The following is a 26,140-nucleotide window of genomic DNA, read 5'->3' as shown; positions in this document are numbered from 1 at the left end:
AAAATAAATAAAGTATTGGAAATTTTTTTTATTATATACAGATGAAAGCCACACTTAAAAACTACTTTTCTACATAGTTGCCGTTTAAATTAAGGCACTTATCGTAGCGATGGACGAACTTGGAAATTCCTTTGTCATAAAATTCGGCCGCCTGCGCCTTCAACCACGTGGTTACCTCTTCTTTTGGGACAGAAACGGTGTGATTTTTGTGGATTTCCTGAGAAGAGGCACTACAATAAACTCTCAAAGGTATTGCCAAACTCTGCACAACCTCAGAAGAGCAATACAAAACAAGCGCAGGGGAAAGTTGGGCTCAAAGATCTTGCCGATTCACGACAACGCCTGGGCCCACACGGCAAATGCCACTCGTGGAGTTCTCGAATCTTTTAAGTGGGAGTTGTTTCTTCATCCGCCGTACAGTCCCGACCTGGCACCGAGCGACTTCCACTTATTCTCAGCAATGAAGAAGTGGTTGGCTATGCAGCGTTTTGATGACGACGCACAGCTTCAAGAAGAGGTAACCACGTGGTTGAAGGCGCAGGCAGCCGAATTTTACGACGAAGGAATTTCCAAGCTCGTCCATCGCTACCATAAGTGCCTTAATTTAAATGGCAACTATGTAGAAAAGTAGTTTTCAAGTGGGGCTTTCATCTGTATATAATAAAAAATTTTCCAATACTTTATTTATTTTTAATTCCAAAATGTAATGTACTTTGTGGATAGCCCTTGTAGTAACTGAATATGGTGCCTTGCTAGGTCGTAGGAAATGACTTATCTGAAGGCTATGCTAAACTTTCATCTCTGCGAATGAGAGTGTATGTAGACAGTGAACCATCGCTAGCAAAGTCGGCTGTACAACTGGGACGAGTGCTACGGAGTCTCTCTAGACTAGACCTGCCGTGTGGCGGCGCTCGGTCTGCAATCACTGATAGTGGCGACACGCAGGCCGACATATACTAACTGACCGTGGCCGATTTAAAGGCTACCACCTAGCAAGTGTGGTGTCTGGCACTGACACCACAGAACAACACATGTGATTTTTTATATATAAAGTTTCACCAACTGACAACCAGTCCACTTTCCAACCTAACCCCAGACCTTGGACTATGCCACAGATCTGTCTGTAACCTCAAATGAGATTCAGAATTTCTAAGGAAATTATTGACTTATTTCTGCATAACTAGTAAATGGTGAAGTAATCATTATATATCACTTACAAAGATGTTGATATGAGGCAAATGCCGCAGGCGTCCACACACCCATAATCAAATAGCTATGTCTGGTTAGTATGTGACAGCCACATAGAAGGTATTCAAAAGATAAATTTGAAGAAAAATAAAGAAGGGTATTCTTAAGTTCATCATTTAATAGTATCCAGGTGTCTTCATCATCAGACCGAAAACTGGCTTTATACAGCTCACCATGCTAGTCCATCCTGTGCAAGCCCCTTCATTTCTACATAACTACTGCAGCCTGCATCCGCTCTAACATGCTTACTTCAGTCTAGCATTTGTCTCCATCTACAGTTTTTAACACCACACTTCATTCTGTTATCTAACTAGCTGTTCCTTGATTCCTAAGCTAGCATTTAGTTTTTATGAAGTGATCAAAGCACAGTGGAATGGAAGAGAGTGCACATATGACAAGGGCAGTGTGTTGGCACACTCTCAGTACAGTGTTCACACCGCAGTAGTGAAATATCAAAAGCCGAAGCAAGATCATTATTCTGATCTTTGCATAAAGATATAAAAAGAAACTAAGTTCTCCTGGCGATATTTGGCCCTTATAAAATAGCAGGTATTCTGATCCCAAAGCTGTATTTCGTTTGAGTCCCTGAACAGTCCACAAAAAAAGGTTTGTACAATGCAGAATTGATAAGACATACGTACATTAACACTAAATGTCTAGGAAGACCTGTATCATTGAATTTTAGTTTCTTTAACTACCTTAGACTATAATTAAAAATAAATAACTATATAGCACAAGGGTGCAGTTGCTTCTACCAAGCAGTGAGAATCTTGTGTCTTGCTATCACTTTGTCAGTAAATTTTAGTGACTGTGTGTATAGATGGACATCAGATATCTATTCAGAGATAGCTACCCATACTGATCTCTGAAATATAACAGCATCACCTGCTGCAACTTCACCAAGGAAAGGGAAGGAATGTAGAAAACTGGGGAATGTTGATGATCATTTCAATATACTGTAAACACTTAACTGCATTCACCAGTAAAAACAGGTGATATGGAAGTAAAAGACCTATACAATAAAAATTTGTTATAAAATAGAATAATAAATAGCATATTAAACAATACCTATTCAGCTGCAGTTTAGCACAGGTCGAGGATTATTTGTAAATCTTTAATAACATGAACTTGGGGAAGATGACAGCATGTGAGCCACAGCCGTCAGGTAAGATAGGCTGTCCTAACATAAGTTCTAGCTACAAAAGGGAGTACACTACCTTGAGGATAGAAAAGTGGTTGAAGGGTAGAACGCTGCTTCACAATTAATGCCCCACAATACGATTCAGTTAGGTGGACTCAATATATACATTGGGCAAGAAGTGAAGGAAACAAAAGAAAAAATTTGGAGTAGGAATTAAAATCCATGGAGAAAAATTAAAAACTGATGACACTAATTCTGTCAGAGACTACAAAGGACCTGGAAGAGCAGTTGAACTGAACGGACAGTGTCTTGAAAGGAGGCTATAAGATTAACATCAACAAAAGCAAAACGAGGATAATTGAATGTAATCTAATTAAATCAGGCGATTCTGAGGGAATTAGATTAGGGAATGAGACATTTAAAGTAGTAGAGGAGTTTTGCTATTTGGGGAGCCAAATAACATGATGGTGGAAGTAGGGAGGATATAAAATGTAGACTGGCAGTGGCAAGGAAAGCGTTTCTGAAGAAGAGAAATTTGTTAACATCGAGTACAGATCTAAATGTCAGGAAGTCTTTTCTAAAAGCATTTGTATGGAGTGCAGCCATGTATCAATGTGAAACAGGGACAATAAGTCGTTTAGACAAAAAGAGAATAGAAGCTTTTGAAATGTAGTACTACAGAAGAATGCTGAACATTACATGGGTAGATCAAGTAACTAATGAGGAGGTACTGAATAGAATTGTGGAGAAGAGGAATTTGTGGCACAACTTGTCTAGAAGAAGGGATCAGTTGGTAGGATATGTTCCGAGGCATCAAGGGATCACCAATTTAGTATTGGAGGGCAACATGGAGGGTAAAAATTGTAGAGGGAGACCAAGAGATGAATACACGAAGCAGATTCAGAGGGATGTAGGGTGCAGTAGTTACTTGGAAATGAAGAAGCTAGCACAGGATAGAGTAGCATGGAGAGCTGCATCCAACCAGTCTCAGGACTGAAGACCACTACAACATGCCATCGAGGTAGGACCTATACCGTAAAAGAAGTAAAACGAGATAGAGGAACAATACCGCTGTAACAATTTAGAATTGTGGTGTTAGTATTTTTCTGCATGATTTAGTGTGTTCAACTGTTTTACAATGGTAGGATTCCATTATTTGAAGACTCACACTGAGATAGTAATGCGGAAGAATTTATCTGGATAGTGCAGCTCCTTCAAGTTACATATTTGGCGAAATGAATGAAAAACGGAGAGTGCACCTGAGTTTTGTTGTCTACATAAGACATAGAGAACACAAGTATCGAGTAAGGAGCAACAAAGAATTACAAGTCCCTCTTGGTCTTCAACTCCGCACCAAAACAATTTACGATTATGCAAGTATAGTCATGTACGTAAAACTTGCTTGCTTACAGCTTTAGCATAACCAAGAGTACTTGTTAGATGCTATAAAATCTAGAAGAAGGGCACATATTTACAGATAAGCTTCTGGATGATGAAATGCATGTATCCAGGCTTAGCAGGTTTTCACAAGCTAAATTAATTGTTAGTAATCGCAGTTTCGAACATTTTTATACGAGTGCTGAACTACATGGTTTGGTTTGTAAATGTTCTTATGGGAAGGTCTTTATTTTGATGTAATTAGTCTCTCTGCAATTCCTCTGGCCTAATGGCTCCAACCAACGTGGATTAATTTTCTATGCTGAAGAATGACTTACCTGTTTCATGAGTAACAACGATTAGCAGTAATTAGTCGAACACGGAATGTACTTTATGGTACAGACAAACGTACGTACGTACGTACGTACGTGTGTGTGTGTGTGTGTGTGTGTGTGTGTGTGTGTGTGTGTGTGTGTTTTGCACATATTCCTGTTAATAAATTTAGAAGAGAACAAGATGGTATGAAGAAGATTAGTGTGAAAACAGAATTCTTCTGACTGGATTGAAAGTTAAATCCACGGACTAATTTAAGCCCATGTACACTTAACAGTTTGAAACAAACCTAAGATGGGTTGAAGATCTTTTAAAATATAGAGACTAATTCGCTGCAAGGTAAGGTGTTATGAATTTTAATTATACGTTTGGAACAGAATACCGAAGGAGCTACGACACTCCCATAGCATCATCCATCTCAATGGGGAACTATTAAGTGTAACAGATTTCTACAGTGTAAAGTGATATGTTATGACACACACACACACACACACACACACTCTCTCTCTCTCTCTCTCTCTCTCTCTCTCTCTCTCTCTCTCTCTGCACCTATAAATGAGAGGTCAAATTAGGGGTTCAATGAGAAATCGTTCAAATATCACTTGCAGAAAACATTCTTGGCAGATTAAAACTGTATGCTGTACTGGAACTTGAGGCCAAAACCTTGCCATCACGAGCAATACTCTTACTTATTCAGTTTTGTAGTCACGACTCTTTCTCCTCTTGTACTACCATCCAAATATCGCAGATATTCTTCTGCATACCTCACAGGACTAGCAACTACTAGAAGAAGTGAGACTTTTGAGAAACAGATTAGCCAAAGCCAAGGTGTAGTTTCCAGAGTTAAGTGTTCACTCAGCAGTTCAGAGGTTCTTTTTGTAAATGGTTTCCCTCGACATCTTTTTTCTTAGGTGTGCTAGGCCAGTAAAGTATGCAGGGAAGTCCTTTTTAACTTTGGATGGTAGGAGAAGTGGTAGTGGCAGAAGTGAAGTTGTGTGGGATATTCTGGAACGTGACTGGAGAACTCACAAAAAGTGAGGTTCGAGTTTGTATCCTGACATGGCACACAGTTTTAATCTGCCAGTAAGATAGAAAAAGGTGCACACACACTACTACACAGGGAAACATTTATTGAGCAAATGAACATACGTGGCAAATAAATATACATCAATCTATACAGGTGTTGACACCTCTGCTTAGAAAAGCTCGTGTAACAGAAGTTTATACAAAGCAATCCGAGCAATAGATTTTTACTTGGGGCATACTCAATCGGATGACTTCACTGGTAAAGTTGCACACTAAGTGGTGACATACAAGGAGAAAGGTTCAAATTATTCAGGTGTTCAAGTTCCCAACGGGCATCCACCTCCAACCCGTAAACTCAGAAAAGCAACAAAGCGCAACGTTGCGACCACTGGCTGAGGGACCTCCCGGCGGCGTCCTGTACGTAGGCCAGCGACAGAGTGTCCAGTCGCGGCAGTGACGACACCGTTCCGGAGAGTACGTCCACATCGTCCCCGCACCTTCTCGGACCAACGTCTCGAGCCGCGTCAGATTGCACGGGCTCGACAGTTCCGACGTGTCGGGCCAGGTAGAGTTCTTGAGGCAGAGGCGGCGCAGTCTGCGACAGTAGCGGAGGAAGCCCAGTTGGACCAGCTCCGTGTTGCAGAGGTTCAGTTCCTCGAGCAGCCGCAGGAACGGGAGCACCTCGGAGAGTTCGTCACCGGTCAGAGCGTTGTTGACGAGGCAGAGCGAGCGGAGTCCGGTGGGCAGGTGCTTCAGACCAGTCAGCACCACGTCCTCGGCCTCGACGCGGAGCTCCCGCAGCTGGCTGCAGAACCGCAAGAAGGACAGGTCCGAGAGCATTCCGCAACGGTCCAACTGCAGCTTCTCGAGAGACCTCAGACCTGCCGCGGCCACCTCCATATCCGCTCCCCCCACACGGCAGTCTCACAGCCGCAACATCTGCAGTTTCCCTAGGTGGCGGAGCTCCGCGTACGCAGCCGACGGCAAGTCGTCGCAACTTTCCAGTTCCAGTTCCTCCAGTTTATCCGAGCAGTGCCGTAGGAATGTCAGGTCGTTCAGACTGCGGCAGTGGATTCTCAGAACCTCCAGCCGGCCGAGCCCTTCCAGAGAGTCCAAGTAGTTCGCCGACAGGGACTCTACGTCGAGGCTCAGCTCTGTGAGAAATGGGCACAGCTCCAGGGCAGAGATGATGGCACATTCCGCCCTAGTGCCCGGCTTGAAGAGTGTCAGTGTCGGGTTCCCTCTGACGATCTTCAGCGTCCGGAGCGCCGTAAAACAGATAGGCGAACGAGAAGAGAAGACGATATCTGCTATGCTGAGATCAGTTGTCACGTGCGTAGACCCTAGTCTCTGACAGTCCTGCACAGCTCGTATGTCAGACATGTTTGTCACTGACAGAAACAACTGCGGGTAGTAAATTTTCACCTCAAACATTTTGGCCACCTTGATTTCGATTTCCTGCAACAGCGGTACGATGGACAATACGGCGCACGTCTCGGCAGATTCTCTCGGACTTCTATTGCTGACGTACCTTTTCCCTTTCCACAGGTGGGTGAATCCTGTCACAATTTTGTACCACTGCTTGCACACAGTAGCACATCGGACCAACTCTGGGATGGGCAGATAGGCAAAGACGCAAAACAGTACGTCGTCTGGCGGGTTGCAGGCGAGTGTTGGCGATTCCATTTCTGTGGACAGAAAGTTAACAGTTATTTGTTAAGTATCGCTAAAGATTTCGTGCGTGTCACTTTTATTTAAGGTATGTAAGAGAATGTCAGGCAGGGCAATTTCATGTCAAATTATACAAGCCACAATAACTCAATCGTGAATTTCTGTGGAAAAAATGTACGTCAGACCTCTGTATCACCTGTGTTAATAAATAAACTATTTTCATTTTAAACTCATAAAAACTGCAACATATTCTTTGCTTAATGTCTTAGTAGTTACTGCAATCAAAGTGGGCAATATTTTTTTCTGTGTAAAGTGTCAGAAATTTTTCAACATTCTGCATATTTCACATCATTGAATTTCTAATGTAGAACATGCATATTGACAGTACTGTTTCCATCTTTCTTCCACTTATAACAAACGAATGAGAACTTGCACATGAATTGTTCTGCACAGAGTTTTGTTTTTTTGTTTGAACTTTTTGTCAGATACGATGTCAGAGAGGGAATACAGGAATGAAAGAATGATGTGTGCGGAAGATGAAGAAAGACAAGAAGATAGTGTTTGAGAGAGTGAAAACGCTTCCCAATTGTTGGAAATCTGTCAGCGGTGTTGCAGAAATACCTCGGTCCTGAACTAACTGTGTTACCATCACACCCGTTGTGCAGGAATGGTTATACTCACTACAAAAGAAATTTCACTGAACTTCTTGTTGTAGGCTACCTGAATAATCATCATCCCTGGAATGTGATCTGAGGAAGACAATGCAGATGTTTATATTCCTGAGTGTGAAGTAGTTGATGTGTTGAATGTTAGCATATCTTATTTAGCCTCTAATAGGTCCCCTTTTAAATGGCGAGGTAAGATAAGAAGCACAAGAACACAACAGTATGTAGAAAGAAAAGTGGAAGAAGTTGCACAAAGTTTTACAGAACCAACATCTACAATATTTACTGAAGTTTATAATGAGGAGGCACTTGATGCAGAACCTAAATATAGTGACAAATGCACTCAGTGCAATATGTGGTTTCAAAACCTAAATGCTACTATTTTATTACAATGAAATGAACACCCTCAGCTGCTTACAGGCGTTGACATATGTCAACTGGCACAGATGAAACTGTGTGCCCCGACCGGGACTCGAACCCAGGATCTCCTGCTTACATGGCAGACGCTCTATCCATCTGAGCCACCGAGGACACAGAGGATAGCGCGACTGCAGGGTTTTATCTCTGGCACTCCTCCCACGACACCCACATTCTCAACGTATTGTCCCACACTATATTCGTAGTGCCCCCGCCCATTATATTCATTACTTGCGGCACGTTGCCAATTCCCGTAAGAGTTCGGGCACTGTCTGTGCATTCAATGTTAACAAATTTCTCTTCTTCAGAGATGCATTCCTTGCCACTGCCAGTCTACATTTTATATCCTCTCTACTTCGACCATCATCAGTTTTTTCTCCCCAAATAACAAAACACCTTTACTACTTTAAGTGTCTCATTTCCTAATCTAATTCCCTCAGCATCACCTGACTTAATTCGACTACATTCCATTATCCTCATTTTGCTTTTGTTGATGTTCATCTTATATCCTCCTTTCAAGACACTGTCCATTCCGTTCAACTGTTCTTCCAAGTCCTTTGCTGTTTCTGACAGAATTATACTGTCATTGGCGAACCTCAAAGTTTGTATTTCTTCTCCATGGATTTTAATACCTACTCCAAATTTTTCTTTTGTTTCCTTCACTGCTTGCTCAATGTACAGATTGAATAACATCGGGGAGAGGCTACAACCCTGTCTCACTCCCTTCCCAACCACTGCTTCCCTTTCGTGCCCCTCTACTCTTGTAACTGCCATCTGGTTTCTGTACAAATTGTAAATAGCCTTTCGCGCCCTGTATTTTCCCCCTGCCACCATCAGAATTTCAAAGAGAGTATTCCAGTCAACATTGTCAAAAGCTTTCTCTAAGTCTACAAATGCTAGAAACGTAGGTTTGCCTTTCCTTAATCTAGCTTCTAAGATGAGTCATAGAGTCAGTTTTGCCTCACGTGTTCCAACATTTCTACGGAATCCAATCAGATCTTCCGAGGCCGGCTTAACTACTAGTTTTTGCATTCTTCTGTAAAGAACTCACGTTAGTATTTTGCAGCTGTGGCTTATTAAACTGATAGTTTGGTAATTTTCACATCTGTCAACACCTGCTTTCTTTGGGATTGGAATAATTATATTCTTCTTGAAGTCTGAGGGTATTTCACCTGTCTCATACATTGCTCACCAGATGGTAGAGTTTTGTCAGGACTGGCTCTCCCAAGACCGTCAGTAGTTCCAATGGAATGATGTCTACTCCGGGGGCCTTGTTTCGACTCAAGTCTTTCAGTGCTCTGTCAAACTCTTCACGCAGTATCATATCTCCTATTTCATCTTCATCTACATCCTCTTCCATTTCCATAATATTGTCCTCAAGTACATCGCCCCTGTATAGACCCTCTATATACTCCTTCCACCTTTCTGCTTGCCCTTCTTTGCTTAGAACTGGGTTTCCATCTGAGCTCTTGATATTCATACAAGTGGTTCTCTTTTCTCCAAAGGTCTCTTTAATTTTCCTGTAGGTAGTATCTATCTTACCCCTAGTGAGAGAAGCCTCTACATCCTTACATTTGTCCTCTAGCCATCACTGCTTAGCCATTTTGCACTTCCTGTTGATCTCATTTTTGAGGCATTTGTATTCCTTTTTGCCTGCTTCATTTAATGCATTTTTTTATTTTCTCCTTTCATCAATTAAATTCAATATTTCTTCTGTTACCCAAGGATTTGTACAAGCCCTCGATTTTTTACCTACTTGATCCTCTGCTGCCTTCACTATTCCATCCCTCAAAACTACCCATTCTTCTTCTACTGTATTTCTTTCCCACATTCCTGTCAATTGTTCCCTTATGCTCTCCATGAAACTGTGGTTTAGTCAGTTTATCCAGGTCACATCTCCTTAAATTGACACCGTTTTGCAGTTTCTTCAGTTTTAATCTACAGTTCATAAACAATAGATTGTGGTCAGAGTCCATATCTGCCCCTGGAAATGTCTTACAAGTTAAAACCTGTTTCCTAAATCTCTCTCTTACCATTATATAGTCTATCTGATACCTTCTAGTATCCCCAGGATTCTTCCATGTATACAACCTTCTTTTATGATTCTTGAACCAAGTGTTAGCTATGATTGAGTTATACTCTGTGCAAAATTCTACCGGCCAGCTTCCTTTCATTTCTAACCTCCAGTCCATATTCACCTACTATGTTACCTTCTCTCCCTTTTGCTACACTCGAATTCCAGTCATCCATGACTATTAAATTTTCGTCTCCCTTCACTACCTGAATAATTTCTTTTATCTCATCACACATTTCATCAATTTCTTCATCATCTGCAGAGCTAGTTGGCATATAAACTTGTACTACTGTAGTAGGTGTCGGCTTCGTGTCTATCTCAGCCACAATAATGCGTTCACTATGCCGTGCTGTGCAGGTACTGCGAACAGCTGAGAGCAAGGGAAAACTACAGCCGTAATTTTTCCTGAGGGCATGCAGCTTTACTGTATGATTAAATGATGATGGCGTCCTCTTGGGTCAAATATTCCGGAGGTAAAATAGCCCCCATTTGGATCTCCGGCAGAGACTACTCAGGAGGATGTTGTTATCAGGAGAAAGAAAACTGGCGTTCTACGGATCGGAGCGTGGAATGTCAGATCCGTTAATGGAGCAGGTAGGTTAGAAAATTTAAAAAGGGAAGTGGATAGGTTAAATTTAGATATAGTGGGAATTAGTGAAGTTCGGTGACAGGTGGAACAAGACTTCTGGTCAGGTGAATACAGGGTTGTAAATATAAAATCAAATAGGGGTAATGCAGGAGTAGGTTTAATAATGAATAAAAAAATAGGAGTGCGGGCAAGCTACTACACACAGCATAGTGAACGTATTATAGTGGCCAAGATAGACACAAAGCCCATGCCTACTACAGTAGTATAAGTTTATACGCCAACTAGCTCTGCAGATGCCAAAGAAATTGAAGAAATATATGATGAGATAAAAGAAATTATTCAGGTAGTGAAGGAAGACGAAAATTTAATAGTCATGGGTGTCTGGAATTTGACAGTAGGAAAAGGGAGAGAAGGAAACATAGTAGGTGAATATGGATTGGGGCAAAGAAATGAAAGAGGAAGCCGTCTGGTAGAATTTTGCACAGAGCATAACTTAATCATAGCTAACACTTGGTTCAAGAATCATAAAAGAAGGTTGTATACATGGAAGAATCCTGGAGATCCTAAAAGGTATCATATAGATTATGTAATGGTAAGACAGAGATTTAGGAACCAGGTTTTAAATTGTAAGACATTTCCAGGGGCAGATGTGGACTCTGACCACAATCTATTGGTTATGAACTGTAGATTAAAACTGAAGAAATTGCAAAAAGGTGGGAATTTAAGGAGATGGGACCTGGATAAACTGACTAAACCAGAGGTTGTACAGAGTTTCAGGGACAGCATAAGGGAACAATTGACAGGAATGGGGGAAAGAAATTCAGTAGAAGACGAATGGGTAGCTCTGAGGGATGAAGTAGTGAAGGCAGCAGAGGATCAAGTACGTAAAAAGACGACGGCTAGTAGAAATCCTTGGGTAACAGAAGAAATATTGAATTTAATTGATGAAAGGAGAAAATGTAAAAATGCAGTAAATGAAGCAGGCAAAAACGAATACAAACGTCTCAATAATGAGATCGACAGGAAGTGCGAAATGGCTAAGCAAATGTAAGGATGTAGAGGCTTACCTCACTAGGGGTAATATAGATACTGCCTACAGGAAAGTTAGAGAGACCTTTGGAGAAAAGAGAACCACTTGTATGAATACCAGTTCTAAGCAAAGAGGGGAAAGCAGAAAGGTGGAAGGAGTATATAGAGGGTCTACACAAGGACGATGTACTTGAGGACAATATTATGGAAATGGAACAGGATGTAGATGAAGTTGAAATGAGAGATACGATACTGCGTGAAGAGTTTGACAGAGCCCTGAAAGACCTGAGTCGAAACAAGGCCCCGGTAGTAGACAACATTCCATTAGAACTACTGACGGCCATGAGAGAGTGTAATGGTACTTTGACTTCCGCAAAGTTATAATTTACGATCGCGCACGCAGAAGAGCGCTGCGCCAGCGACCAATTTTATAAATAATTTTTTTTTTTTTTACTTTTGCGTAGTTTTTTTGTTTTTAAGAACTAATGGAGGTCTCTCTCTCTTGTCTTGATACGAAAGACGTGTATTTTTCCGTGATGTGTTGAATGTGCTTTTGGTGAAAATTAAAATTACATAGCAAAGCGATGTTGTTTCAATAGCTAATGAGGAGAAGATAATAAAAGGTAACACTACAATTGGCGTCCTGGTGACAGGACTTGCAATCTTCGGATTTGATACAAGTGCAGTTTGGATTGATACAAGTGCAGTTATTATAAATTTTGGACATTTTATCTAATTTTAACCACTTAACAGCATCAGAAAATGAATTTGGACTAAGTCTCATTCATTTCAATTGTAATGTTACGTGCATGAAATTTACAACAATATTGTTTTCCCTGTTATTAATGTGTGTTAATTTTCATTTTCATGCTGAGAAAATTAATTTGGTAAAAAAAAAAAAAAAAAAAAAAGGGAAAGGATAACGTTCCATAAAATAATTTGCACGGACGCGAAAGAAAAATTTTGGATTGAAAACTGTATAGTTGACGCTACATTTGCAACATAAGACTGAAAAAACTTGGTGAGTACAGAAATTTACATTTTTTTCCAGTTTCAAACAGCCATCTGTACTTCCTTTATTCCGATCCATTTATTTCGAAATTATTTTTTCAAATTGTAGTTAAAATTGATTTACTACTATTATTGGAAATGGTAAGTGTAGAGCATATTCACAGTCATTTATTTGTGAGAGGGAAATTTCAGTACCAGTTTAATAATTCAATTTCTAATTAGAAATCATATAGAAATATCCATTTCCATAAGAGAAATTTCAGATTTCAACATATATTTAAATTTTTATTTTTTTTTTACCATTGGAAAATTTTATTTGCAATTAATTATGAAAATCGCAAGATGGACGCTAGACGCGTAGAAATTGTTTCCGCGGACGAGCTTAGTGAAAGTGACACATTGCAAAACATGTCCGACAGTCAAATGAATATTGAACTTAATAGGGAGGATGTTCCAGACATAATTTTACCGGATCGATTAAGACAACAACCCCTATATTTAAACAGATATACAGGCGAATGGAGAGTGAGTACTACGCGACAAAACGTGACACTGACAACGTCAACTTCAGAACCAGACATCAATCAGACACGAAAAAATGACGAAACTAAGACACAGGACTCTGACATGCTCAGCCAGATTCTGAAGTTACTTGGTGACCAAAACAGAAAATTTGACAAAAGATTTGACGCTTTAGACGAGAAAAATGAAAATTTAAAACGTGACATTGGGAAATTTGACACTAAATTCGATGAACTGACACGGGACATAAAACAAAATTTTGAAAAACAATCAAGACAAATTGCCGACTTGACAGAAACCACCAGTAGTCTTGGAAGGAAATTTACTGACTTATCAGACAAGGTTACGAGACAAGAAAAGGTATTTGTGGAATTCAGTGAAGAGACAAAAACTGACTTACAACAATGTAATGAGAAATTGTTAACAGTAGTTTTTGAACAACAGAAAACCAGTACCCAAGTTAACGAATTACGACAGTCACACAATTCCGTAAAAACAAACCAAGAACGCTTAGACCTGACGATTACAGACCTTTCAGACAGATTAAATGATGTAACATTGGAGCAGAAATCCTTACAGGAAAAGTTAGAAAAGCTTGAAGACAGAGCAGATGTAGCATCTTTAAAGAATGACACAACTCTAGCAGAAAAACTTGTACATGAATGCAAATTATGTGATGATTATTTAGATGAGAAGTTTGAGACAATGACACAGATCATTTTTGATAAGACAAAGGAACAAGTAAAGGGAGAAACAGATAATATTCAGAAAGAGGTACGTAAACTTAAAGAGAATGTAATACCAAGTTCGTCAGTGATACCAAAACCCATAACAGACAACCAAAACATAAATGAGAATCATAATAATGCTAGACCCAGTACACAGTCGAAAATAGAATTACCAATGAGTGACACAAATCCCAATGAACCATTTTCAATGCTACCACAAGATCAAAATTACTATCAGACATCACCACATACTATGCACAGTTTGACACAAAATACAGGACCCATAATACCATCAGGAGTAGCTGATGAAACATTAGTACGACATGGATACTTTCAGACATTTTCATGTGATGAGAAAGACAAAGTGCATCCAATTGTTTTCATCCGCTCTTTTGATGGTATTTTCCCGAGACATTGGTTAGGAGCCGATAAAATTCGATATGTTACAAATTTGTTACGTGGAAGAGCAGCTAAGTGGGGAGCAGCAATTAAAAGATGATGTTTAACATTTGAACAGTTTGAACAAGCATTTCTTGAGGAATTCTGGTCGATCACAGAACAGCAAAGTTTAAAACGAGAAGTATACAATCCAGAAATTTACAACCCGAAGAAAGAGACTTTACGACAATACTTTGAACGCTACCTAGACAAAACATTATATTGGACAAAACCAGCAGATTTACCAGATGTAATTAGAACACTTAAAAGCCACTTACCATTTCCTTACCATGATAAATTAATAGGAGTGTCCGAGGACAACATAAAGAATTTTTTCAGTTATGTTGATGAGATAGATGTTGTTTACAGAGATGAGATCAGGAATTTCAATCAATTGTATCCAATCCATCCAAGCAATTCGCACACGCACAACAGAAATGACAGAGGCTATTGGAATCCGCCTCCGACACCACAACAAAACACTCAAAGAAACAATTCACACTACAGTGGGACAAATCCATTCAATATTAGGAGAAACAACTCACAACATTGGCAAGGAAACAGTAATTATTACTATAATGGTTATCCGAACAGTAATTACAATCAGAACAATAACAGTTATATTCAAAATAACAACAACAGAAGAAGGAACCGAAATTATAGAGATCAAAGAGGAGAGGATAACACGTACCATCCAGGATATTTTCAGAGAAACAACATCCAACAACATCCAAACATGTATTGCAGGAATAACAGTAATGACAATACCAGTTACAGTCATGGGCGAAATAATGTATGGGGAAATCACAATGGACAACCGCCACGACACACGCAATACAGCAACCCTCAATTTGTACCTAACGGAACACCCGATGCGACGCGGAGTAATGTCAACAACCAAACAGCTGATACTTGGGTGACGCGCGACAGAAATGCAAATATTATTGAGTTGGGCAATGAACCCAACCCACAGCAACAACCAAATTTGCCAGAAAACGAACGACGACCGAGCTAAGCGCTCGAGTTACGGTCAATAGGGAGCAGAGCGCAACGGAACCGACGATTTGTTTTCTCCGATATGATGACAGTAAGAAAATAGAAAAGGAATTATATCAGGATGTAGATTTTAATAGTACCAGTAAAACAAAGAAGATTATTCAGGCTATAACACGAGTTATCATTGGTAGTTATGAAGTGGAAGTAATGTTAGATACAGGAGCAGCAGCAAGTGTCATTTCAATGTCCTTATATAATGAACTCAAACAAATAATGAACATACAAACATTGCCAGTCCAGAATTGTCACATTATAAGTGCCACCGGTAACAAATCAAAGAATGTGAAATTTCAAGTGCTAATTAACTTCACATTTTCAAATATACCACTCAATTACAGTTTTCTGGTAGTAGACAAATTAGTTATGCATTGCATATTAGGAATTGACTTTTTGAATGAATATCAAGCAATCATAGATTTAGGAAAAGGGAAATGTCATTTAACCGTAAACCAACAACAACTGACAATAGAGTTAACACAGGGTAAAAACTTAAACAGTAAACAAGGTAAATTTGAACAGTTACATTTTGTGTCTCCACCAGCAATAAACATATGTGATTTAACTTTTAATGAAGCTGTATCTCAGGGAATTAAACCTAATGATTTATATGAGAAATGCACAGAATCTGAATATCTGACGAAGGAACAACAACTTGAATTACTTGAAGTTTTGCAGCAATTTGCTGAGGAATTTGTGGAAAAACCTGGAATTATTAGAGGCTATACTTATGAGATGGATGTTAAACCACACAAAACATACTGTAGAACATATTATAATATTCCTTGGTCAAAGAAACCCGCAGTTTTGAAAGAGATTGAAAAAATGCAAGCTTGGTGTATCATTGAAAGGTCACAGTCTGATACTAGCAGTTAATAAAGAGGATGGTAGTGTAAGGTTAGTGCTGGACGCACGAGAAATTAACAAAGTTATAATTCCAATCAAGACACGACCTATTAATTTGGAAGAACAACTTCTAAAATTTCATAATGTACAGTATTTAACCAATATCGACCTCCGCTCATCATTTTGCCAGGTGAACCTCCATAAAAACAGTCGTAAATACACTGCATTTCTATGTGAGGGACATAGTTATCAATTTTGTGATCTACCCTTTGGTCTACGAGTGAGTGCTGGAGTATTTATTGAAGCCTTAGATGCTGTTCTTGGACCACAATTGTTCTCGCAAATCACAGTTTATGTTGACGACATTGTCATTGCAACCACTACTTGGGAAGAACATGTAAATCTTTTGAAGCAACTTCTGACTAAATTTTCTGACGCAGGTGTCACTATCAATTTATCAAAGACGAAATTAGGGAGGAGAGAAATCAAATTCCTTGGTCACATCATATCAACTGAAGGCATTTATCCAGACTCAAGAAAAATTGATGCAATAAAGAATTTTCCATCCCCACAGAATCGTAAACAACTCAAAGCCTTTCTTGGTCTATCTTCATTCTTCAGGAAATTTGTACCCTACCACCTTCTTAACAGTCCACATCTTCTATCTTTACTCAAAAGAAATAATATTTGGAAATGGACAGAGTTCTGTCAGACAGATTTTGAAGCGATTAAGAATGCTTTAGTTAATGCACCGTTGTTATGTCATCCTGACATGATGTCAGACTTTTGCCTAGTAACAGATGCAAGTTCCTATGGGCTCGGAGCATTTTTATTCCAAATTCATGTAGAAAATGAACAAATAGTCATCAAACCTATAAATTTTGCTAGCCGCACGCTCACTGAATGCGAAAAGTCATATTCAGTGACCGAGCGCGAAACACTTGCCATAGTATGAGCATTTCGCAAGTTTCGCTACTTTCTATGGGGAAAACGTACTAAGCTTTATACTGATCATCAAGCTCTTTCTTTCCTGCTATCATGCAAGTTATTACATTCACGTCTTGCACGCTGGTGTGCATCACTACATGAATATGATTTTGATATTATATACATAAAAGGAGAATCCAACATTATAGCCGATGCTCTATCTCGTTTGCCACAAGGCCTACAAGAATTTTCAGATGTGACAGAACAAACATCAGATTTCAAAATTTTACTCATGTATGACGGTACATTTGCACCTTACTACAAAAACATGTGCAGGAAGTTAGCCATATTGCAGGACAATGATCCCAGGTGGATCCAGATAAAGAATAAATTACGTGCAGGAACAGACCCACATCTTGAAAAATATTACACGTTACACAAAGAAGTATTATTCCACCCACGAAACCCTGAATCACAGCATTGGTATGTTTGCTTACCTGAAGCTCATGTTGATGATTTTATTTTATTTACACACAGAACTTGGGGACACTATGGTGTAACCAAATGTACAGATAAGATTATACAATATTGCTATTTTCCAAATTTAAGGCGAAGAGTATTGAGTAATATTAGGAAATACATCATATGTCAGAAAGCCAAATATTCTAATCGCACAAGCATGAATGAATTGCACCCAATCACACCTAAGAGGCCATTACAGCTAATTTCTTTAGATATTGCAGGACCCTATCCACAAGCACGTGGAGGAATGAAATACATCCTTGCTGTGTTAGATGTTTTCACAAAGTATTTAAAATTATATGCTTTACGTTCAGTTTCTACCACTGCTATTACCAGACGTCTATTAACAGATTATTTTGTAAGAATAGGAAAACCTGAAGTTATGATCACGGATAATGCAGCATATTTTACCAGTTTAAAATGGAAGACATTTATTGAAGAACAGAATGTTAAACATATTTTAATTTCAAGATTTCACGCAGCAGGAAACCCAGTAGAAAGAACATTTCGAGAATTTGGACAGTTTATGAGAACACACACACCAGTGAAGCACACAAAATGGGTAGAATACCTAGCACCATTTGAACAAATAGTGAACAATTTAACTCACAGTTCTACTGGATACACACCAACTGAATTAATTATGGATAAAACAGAAAGAAATGAATGGACAGACCCTCTACCTAAATTTACAGCAACAACAAATCATGTTAGTTTAGAAGAAAAGGTAAGACAAGCTTACACAACATTATGTGACAAAGAAAGCAGAAATATGACAGAGGTGTCAGGAAAGCCCAAACATTTCAAGTTGATGAGTTAGTTTTACTAAGAACACATCCTAAACCCAAAAAAACTGAAACATTTAAACAGGAAATGGCAGATCTTATACTCTGGACCATACCGAATTGCAAATATTCCACACCCTGGCTGTTATTCATTAGAATATCCATTAACACATAAACCCAGAGGTCTACATCCACACAGACATTTGAAAAAATACATACAGTAAAATGTTAGCTACTGAGGAGAAGATAACTAATATGATACACAGTTATGATGAGCCTACATTTAAGTTATACAGATACTTACAATCTAATGAATGCAGGAAGTCTAGAAAGCAATGTGAACCATCCAATAGCTAATAAGATATTTGGTTATAAGAGGAGTTGCTACTGAGGCATATACACATTAGAGGAGGCATATACACATTAGAGGAGGCAGAGAACTAAACAGAATTATTTTCTTTAGGAGGCATGTGATAATAGTAATGTTGATATGAGTGATGTGAGTGACTGAATGAGATGAGTGAATGTAATTTTAGTTTAATAAGAGGACAAATAGTAATATGGAGAGAGGTAAATGGTATATAAGATGAGAAAATGGTATTATTATTATTATTGTTGTTGAAGTAAAAAGTAAGTGGTGATGAATAAGAGGAAAATATATATATAATGCTGAGGAATAAGTAGGCTATATGTTATTTTGTGAAGAATGAATAATGGATAGGTGAAAATGTTATGAGTAACTGTGAATATGTTGAGAGGAGAGAAACTAGATTTGAATGCTATATCACATGTACTCATGGAATACAGAATGAAAGTAGTGGAAAGAATATTATTTATTGAAAGATTGGTATGCCTGAGATAATAACTTATGTGGTGTCTTATATATTCTTATAACTAAAGGTGAAAGTATAGATTTATGTGGAAAGAATTATTTACAGCAGCCACTGTTGGAAATATACCAGAAGATTTAAATCTATAACACTTTAACACTAATCTAATGGGAACTTGTAATGAAATTTTTGGAGTTATGTAGGCTTGACACTTCAGATTGGAAGAATTATTTAAGAGAACATATTTAGCAGTCATCTAATGACATAATTAAAGCTCATCTACTGTACTGAACTAATGCACCATTAAATAGAAAGGAGAATAAGGAGAAAACAAAACGTCAGTCCTCTGTTGCGGTTCATACTCTCATCCCTTCCTTAGAAAAATTTATACATGTTGATGAAATATTTGACATTATATAATTCATGATTATCTGACAGTATGGAGAGACATACACACATATTTATTTATGAATAGAATTTTACAGGTACCACAAGGTAAATACAGAATGGATATACAGCATGGAACGCAGCAGCAATTATCTAAGAAGATTTATTTATTTATTAAGTAAAACATTTATTTATATTGCTTGATACTCATGAAAGGAAGGAGATGAACTATACAAACTTTATAGGAACATGATTGTCTTGAACTATATATATATATATATATATATATATATATATATATACACATACACACACACACACACACACACACACACACACACACACACACACACTTACCACACTGATGTACATACTTGTAGGATCCTAAGATATTTAGAGGGGCACCACTCTTAGAAACGGTAATAGAGGGGTACCACTCTTAGAAACAGCAATAGTGGGGACACCACACTTAGAAACGGTATTAGGTATAGGAACTTTTACGTTATATTAAGTTAACATGAATTTTATTTATCATATTTTATTTTGTGTAGTCCACTGTAGGGTATGACTTTACTAGTATTTATAAGGTAGTTAGCAACGATCCCATGAACCTATCCTCCTACAGAGGGCTGTCTTGAAGCTTGAAATATGTGTAAATTTTATTCCAGGGTGCGAGATGAATTTTAAGTTGAATATTCTAGCGAGTTGCCACAATTATCTTCAAATGTTGCAAGTGTAACGGGGAAATAAAAAACTAACAAATAAAATGTATATTTCAATCTGAATGTAATGTAATTCACATGGCAGCACAATGATATTGAATGTAACGTAAAAAATTTACTATATTTTTCATTTAATTCTGTATATGTAGTATATGACAACAATGTAACTATCTCATGTAATGATTAATTGTAAATATTTGTATATGTACTTACTATATCAAGAAATGTATTTTAAGGAGATGTTAACGAGCTGCAAAGGACTTGTGCATGTAGCACATGATTCATATAAATGGAACTGAAAATGCAAAGAAGAAACCAACGTGATGGAACACTGGTCAAGCAATATTTACGTAGTGTCAATATGCTTTGAAGTGTATGGTGTTGTGGAAGCCGGCAGGTCTTCAGGTTGGTGTAAAAGACAAGCTCATCGCCTGTCGTAGGCAGTGAGGTGTTTCCTGTACCCTCATTGACCATTTATACCCCGGTAGACGCCACCAAAATTTGACTGCTGGAGATCACAATTTCGTGTTGACACATTGAACAAACTTTGGATTTTCTTCAAGTCACACGCACGAGATCCAGGCAGTACACACACACTCAGAATCCGATACTACGTTTAAAGACATTGGAGCAATATAATAGAAACATTTACCGTTCGAATTAATTCCATTGTAAACACGAATCATGTGAATTGTGAACTGAATTCAAACGCTGTGCTAAGCAACGCTAATACGCTGCAATTCAAAGACATTCATGTTACGACTCCTAAAGAAGATACACACCAAAAAGACGGTATACAAAGACCGATATGCAAAGTGCATTATGCTAAGAAATATTTTTTGTAATATGTAAATTTCTTATTTTCTCATATATGTATGTATCTATGTAAATTTTCTATACTGTATCTATGTAAATTTTCTATACTGCCACGCTTTTTTTTTTACTTTTGCGTAGTTTTTTTGTTTTTAAGAACTAATGGAGGTCTCTCTCTCTTGTCTTGATACGAAAGACGTGTATTTTTCCGTGATGTGTTGAATGTGCTTTTGGTGAAAATTAAAATTACATAGCAAAGCGATGTTGTTTCAATAGCTAATGAGCAGAAGATAATAAAAGGTAACACTACAAGAGCCAGTCCTGACAAAACTCTACCATCTGGTGAGCAAGATGTACAAGACAGGCGAAATACCCTCAGACTTCAAGAGGAATATAATAATTCCAATCCCAAAGAAAGCAGGTGTTGACAGATGTGAAAATTACCGAACTATCAGTTTAATAAGCCACAGCTGCAAAATACTAACGCGAATTATTTACAGACGAATGGAAAAACTGGTAGAAGCCGACCTAGGGCAAGATCAGTTTGGATTCTGTAGAAATGTTGGAACATGTGAGGCAATACCGACCCTACGACTTATCTTAGAAGAAAGATTAAGGAAAGGCAAAACCTACGTTTCTAGCATTTGTAGACTTAGAGAAAGCTTTTGACAATGTTGACTGGAATACTCTCTTTCAAATTCTAAAGATGGCAGGGGTAAAATACAGGGAGCGATAGGTTATTTACAATTTATACAGAAACCAGATGGCAGTTATAAGAATCGAGGGGCATGAAAAGGAAGCAGTGGTTGGGAAGGGAGTGAGACAAGGTTGAAGCCTCTCCCCGATGTTATTCAATCTGTATATTGAGCAAGCAGTAAAGGAAACAAAAGAAAAATTTGGAGTAGGTATAAAAATCCACAGAGAAGAAATAAAAACGTTGATGTTCGCCGATGACATTGTAATTCTGTAAGAGACAGCAAAGGACTTAGAAGAGCAGTTGAATGGAATGGACAGTGTCTTGAAAGGGGGATACAAAATGAACATCAACAAAAGTAAAACAAGGATAATGGAATGTAGTCGAATTAAATCGGGTGACGCTGAGGGAATTAGATTAGGAAATAAGACACTTAAACTAGTAAAAGAGTTTTGCTATTTGGTGAGAAAAATAACTGACGATGGTCGAAGTAGAGAGGATATAAAATGTAGACTGGCAATGGCAAGGAAAGCGTTTCTGAAGAAGAGAAATTTGTTAACATCGAGTATAGATTTAAGTGTCAGGATGTCGTTTCTGAAAGTATTTGTATGGAGTGTAGCCATGTATGGAAGTGAAACACGGACAATAAATAGTTTGGACAAGAAGAGAATAGAAGCTTTCGAAATGTGGTGCTACAGAAGAATGTTGAAGATTAAGTGGGTAGATCACGTAACTAATGAGGAGGTATTGAATAGAATTGGGGAGAAGAGGAGCTTGTGGCACAACTTGACTAGAAGAAGGGATCGGTTGGTAAATCGTAGAGGGAGACCAAGAGATGAATACACTAAGCAGATTCAGAAGGATGTAGGTTGCAGTAGGTACTGGGAGATGAAGCAGCTTGCACAGGATAGATTAGCAAGGAGAGCTGCATCAAACCAGTCTCAGGACTGAAGACCACGACAACAACAACAACATCTTTTTTAAAAAATACTAATTCCCATCGAATGCTTACTCTGAAATTTTCTAGCTCATCTGGGATGTCAACAGTGGATCTATCAGTTATAACATCATATGTATTAATATGTATGGAACGAAAGCTTCAAAAACAGTGAAATCGAGAATGCGATGGGTGCGCTTTTGTTACACAGCCTAAGTGCAGGGCACGTGATGTCCTTAGCCAATCAGAACACAGAACAGACTACATTACACGGTGTGTAATCAGCCAATCACATATTCAAGCTGCGAACACCCACACGAGACCAAATTTTAAGCATGAAGCTTGAACAGACATTGGAAAGTAATGTAGAATGTATGCAGTAGCAAACCAAGTGATGCTGTAACAAATTTAGTTTTGAGGAAATTGGATATATACGTTTCGCCGAAAGGCACGGAGTTTTTGTTGCCAGTCATGCTTGCAACATTCTTCAAAAGAATTATTGCATCACAGTTCCGCCGGACAGGTAAAGTTTACCTGCTTCAGCAAAAAAGTAATTTACAGTAAAACTTAGTTAACACGAATCCGAAGGGACCGAAAAATCAGGAGTTCGTGTTAGAAAAATCGTGTTAAGTGAAAAACACAGATTTTAATACGTATACATGTACAGCAGTACACTAATGTGTAATACACTACTCTATGAATCACTTTATTGTAGACTTATAACACTATAAAGTGATTGTAAAATTACAAGTACTCACAAATTATGTACATTACTTTCTTGGAAAAAATTCGGTCATGGTTCGCTGACGTTCATGGGAACGATAATATTTTGTAATTTCACAACCAATTGTAACGATAGCGTCCGCAAACCCAGAAGTGACGTCGGATGTTAAAGCGAACCGTTATAAACAGTCCAAGGCTGTAAACGTCTCCTGACGGGTAGGTGGAATGGTATCTGTATTCTCTTCCTCTTCACTTTCTTCTGATGGCCCTTCTTGCACCTCGTTCACAGCTTTTGGCACATCCGATTCCACAGAAGCACATACGGCAACATCGCCGTCTACACTAATGAATTCTTCGAAACTAATCCCAGGGTTCGCAACGTCCTGCAGAACTGTCCGTTCATCAGGTGAAGTGGCATCTTCTAACTCGTGGACATCTTCAGAGTTACTACGTCTCCGAGCTCTGTTAAAGCATTTCCCTGTATGATGTGGCGATACTGAGTTCCAGGCTGCTGCGATGGGATTTTATTGCGTCAAGCAGATTCCAATTTGGGGTTGCACTATTGTTTTCAGCAGCACGAATTGCAGCTCTTACAAGTCGCTTGCGATAAGCTCTCTCTCATAAAGAGAGTATGCCTTGGTCCAAAGGCTGAAGGCGGCTTGTGGCGTTGGGTGGGAAAGACTGAAACTTTATGTTGAATAGGTTGAGATCATGAACGTTGTGGGCAGTACATCTGTCCAATGTACGAAGAACATGTCTATTTTGAGCAACCATTCGACTTTTGAAACGAAGAAGCCACTTGCGAAATGATGTGCCATCGATCCAAGCTATCTTGTGGTGAGAGTGGATGCAAGGTAAAGTGTCCATATTTATGTTTTTTAAAAAAACGTGGTTTCTCGGATTTACCGATAATCGAAGGACGAAACTTCTCCCTGCCGTCAGCATTACAGCAAAGTGCCACAGCCACACGCTGTTTGCTTCGTACTCCACTGTCACACTTATCACATTTTATCCCCAGGCTGTAATTTGGAAAAAGATTGTAGAAAAATCCAGTTTCATCCATGTTAAACAAATCACACGAGGCATACTTTTCCCTCAATCGGTTGAGTTAATGCAACCAGCTGTTCGCACTTTCTTCATCAAATTTATCTGCTTCACCACAAATGTGTACAGATGAAATTGAATGTCTTTTTTGGAATCGATACAACCAACCAGCAGAACAACGAAAGTCTTCGGTGCCCATATCTTTAGCAATATCATTTGCTTTTGACTGAATCACAGAGCCAGTTAAAGGTATGTTAGATGCAGTGGCGTAGCATGAGGGGGGACTTTGAGACTTAGTTCATATGGTTCAAATGGCTCTGAGCACTATGGGACTCAACATCTTAGGTCATAAGTCCCCTAGAACTTAGAACTACTTAAACGTAACTAACCTAAGGACATCACACACACACCCATGCCCGAGGCAGGATTCGAACCTGCGACCGCAGCAGTCCCGCGGTTCCGGACTGCAGCGCCAGAACCGCTACAACACCACGGCCGGCTTGAGACTTAGTGCTTAAAAAAGATGCAACAGTAATTCATAACAAAAATATAAACAACTTTCTACTAAGAGCACTAAATGTGCGAAGACATGTTTTGTAGCCCGCGCCGCCGCACCCTGAGTATTGGTGTATCTGCCTGCTTGAGACTCGAATGTAGACTTGGCCACTGTTTCTATACAGTGTATCGGTACGTGGAACTGTTTCAGTGTTTCGGAATGGTTGTGGTTCACTGTTTCGAAACAGTGGTGTTTCATTCTGCCCCTGTCTCGGACCAGATTCGATCTCGAGCCAGACACAGAAACTGTATCGTTGTTTCAAAATAAGGCTGTTTCAGTCCACCTGTGCCTGGAACGGACTAATTGTATCGAAACAGTGATGTTTCATTCCACTCTGTGTCGGACGAGATTCGGACTCGGCACAGGTACTGAAACACAACATACTACTTCATGAAACTCTTTCAAGAGTGTCGAAATCTTTTTGACAAGCAATAGCATGAAGCTTAAGATATCCGAAAATAAAGCTTCGTTTCTAGCTGACTGTCCTGTTTCGAAATGGCGTAACATCTGCTTTATAAACACTAAACAAACAATAAAACAACGCATACTATTCACATTCAAAATAATAAATATGTGAAAATCATTCAGTTAAATTACACTTTTTTTATAACATACGCTTCTCTGTTCATGTACAGTAATCATATTAAGAAACGCAAGTAAGCCTACAACATTTTGAATAAAAAAGGCGTAGAGAGACAGTTATTAGACATATACATAAATTTGATGTAGGTATAACTGCAAGCAATCTGTTTGACATATCACTGATAGTGTAATGGTGTACGGGAAGGGCTGGGAAGCATGGTGAATTTATAGTAATGGTTCGAAACACCTTGAAAGACAAAAAAATTTCTGTTATATTTTGTTATTTATTCGAATTATTTGGCGTTATTTGTGAGTCTATAGTCACTGTGCCTATTATCCACAATGATTCCCTTTGTGTAGATGGAAATTAGCAGGATGGGTATATTACCCATACTAACGGAATGTGTGTTTCTGCAGTTTGCTCCCACCTGCAGTTCCGTTCATGGTGGT

General features: G+C 38.8%; 1 protein-coding gene and 1 non-coding gene across 4 annotated transcripts; both read right to left on the bottom strand.

The window, feature by feature from the left end:
- Positions 1-5,212: 5,212 nt before the first annotated feature.
- Positions 5,213-21,053, bottom strand: LOC124720525. 3 transcript variants are annotated; one of them, XM_047245883.1, is made up of 2 exons: positions 20,994-21,053; positions 5,213-6,813 (listed from the first exon to the last, which is right to left on the bottom strand). In XM_047245883.1, the coding sequence occupies exons 1-2, from the start codon at positions 21,025-21,027 to the stop codon at positions 6,050-6,052; spliced, it is 798 nt and encodes a 265-aa protein (XP_047101839.1). In that variant the 5' UTR covers positions 21,028-21,053; the 3' UTR covers positions 5,213-6,049. The 3 variants fall into 2 exon arrangements, with proteins under 3 accessions (XP_047101839.1, XP_047101841.1, XP_047101840.1); XM_047245884.1 differs by lacking the exon at positions 20,994-21,053 and adding an exon at positions 20,555-20,607.
- On the bottom strand, positions 7,919-7,992 carry Trnat-ugu. Its single transcript has one exon. It is a non-coding gene; the product is annotated as a tRNA-Thr (tRNA).
- Positions 21,054-26,140: the final 5,087 nt, after the last annotated feature.

This window comes from Schistocerca piceifrons, chromosome 11 (assembly GCF_021461385.2).
Source record: "Schistocerca piceifrons isolate TAMUIC-IGC-003096 chromosome 11, iqSchPice1.1, whole genome shotgun sequence".
Taxonomy (NCBI): Eukaryota; Metazoa; Arthropoda; class Insecta; order Orthoptera; family Acrididae; genus Schistocerca; species Schistocerca piceifrons.
Note: the sequence above shows the minus strand (reverse complement) of the source record. Positions and strands in the feature narration are given on the sequence as shown.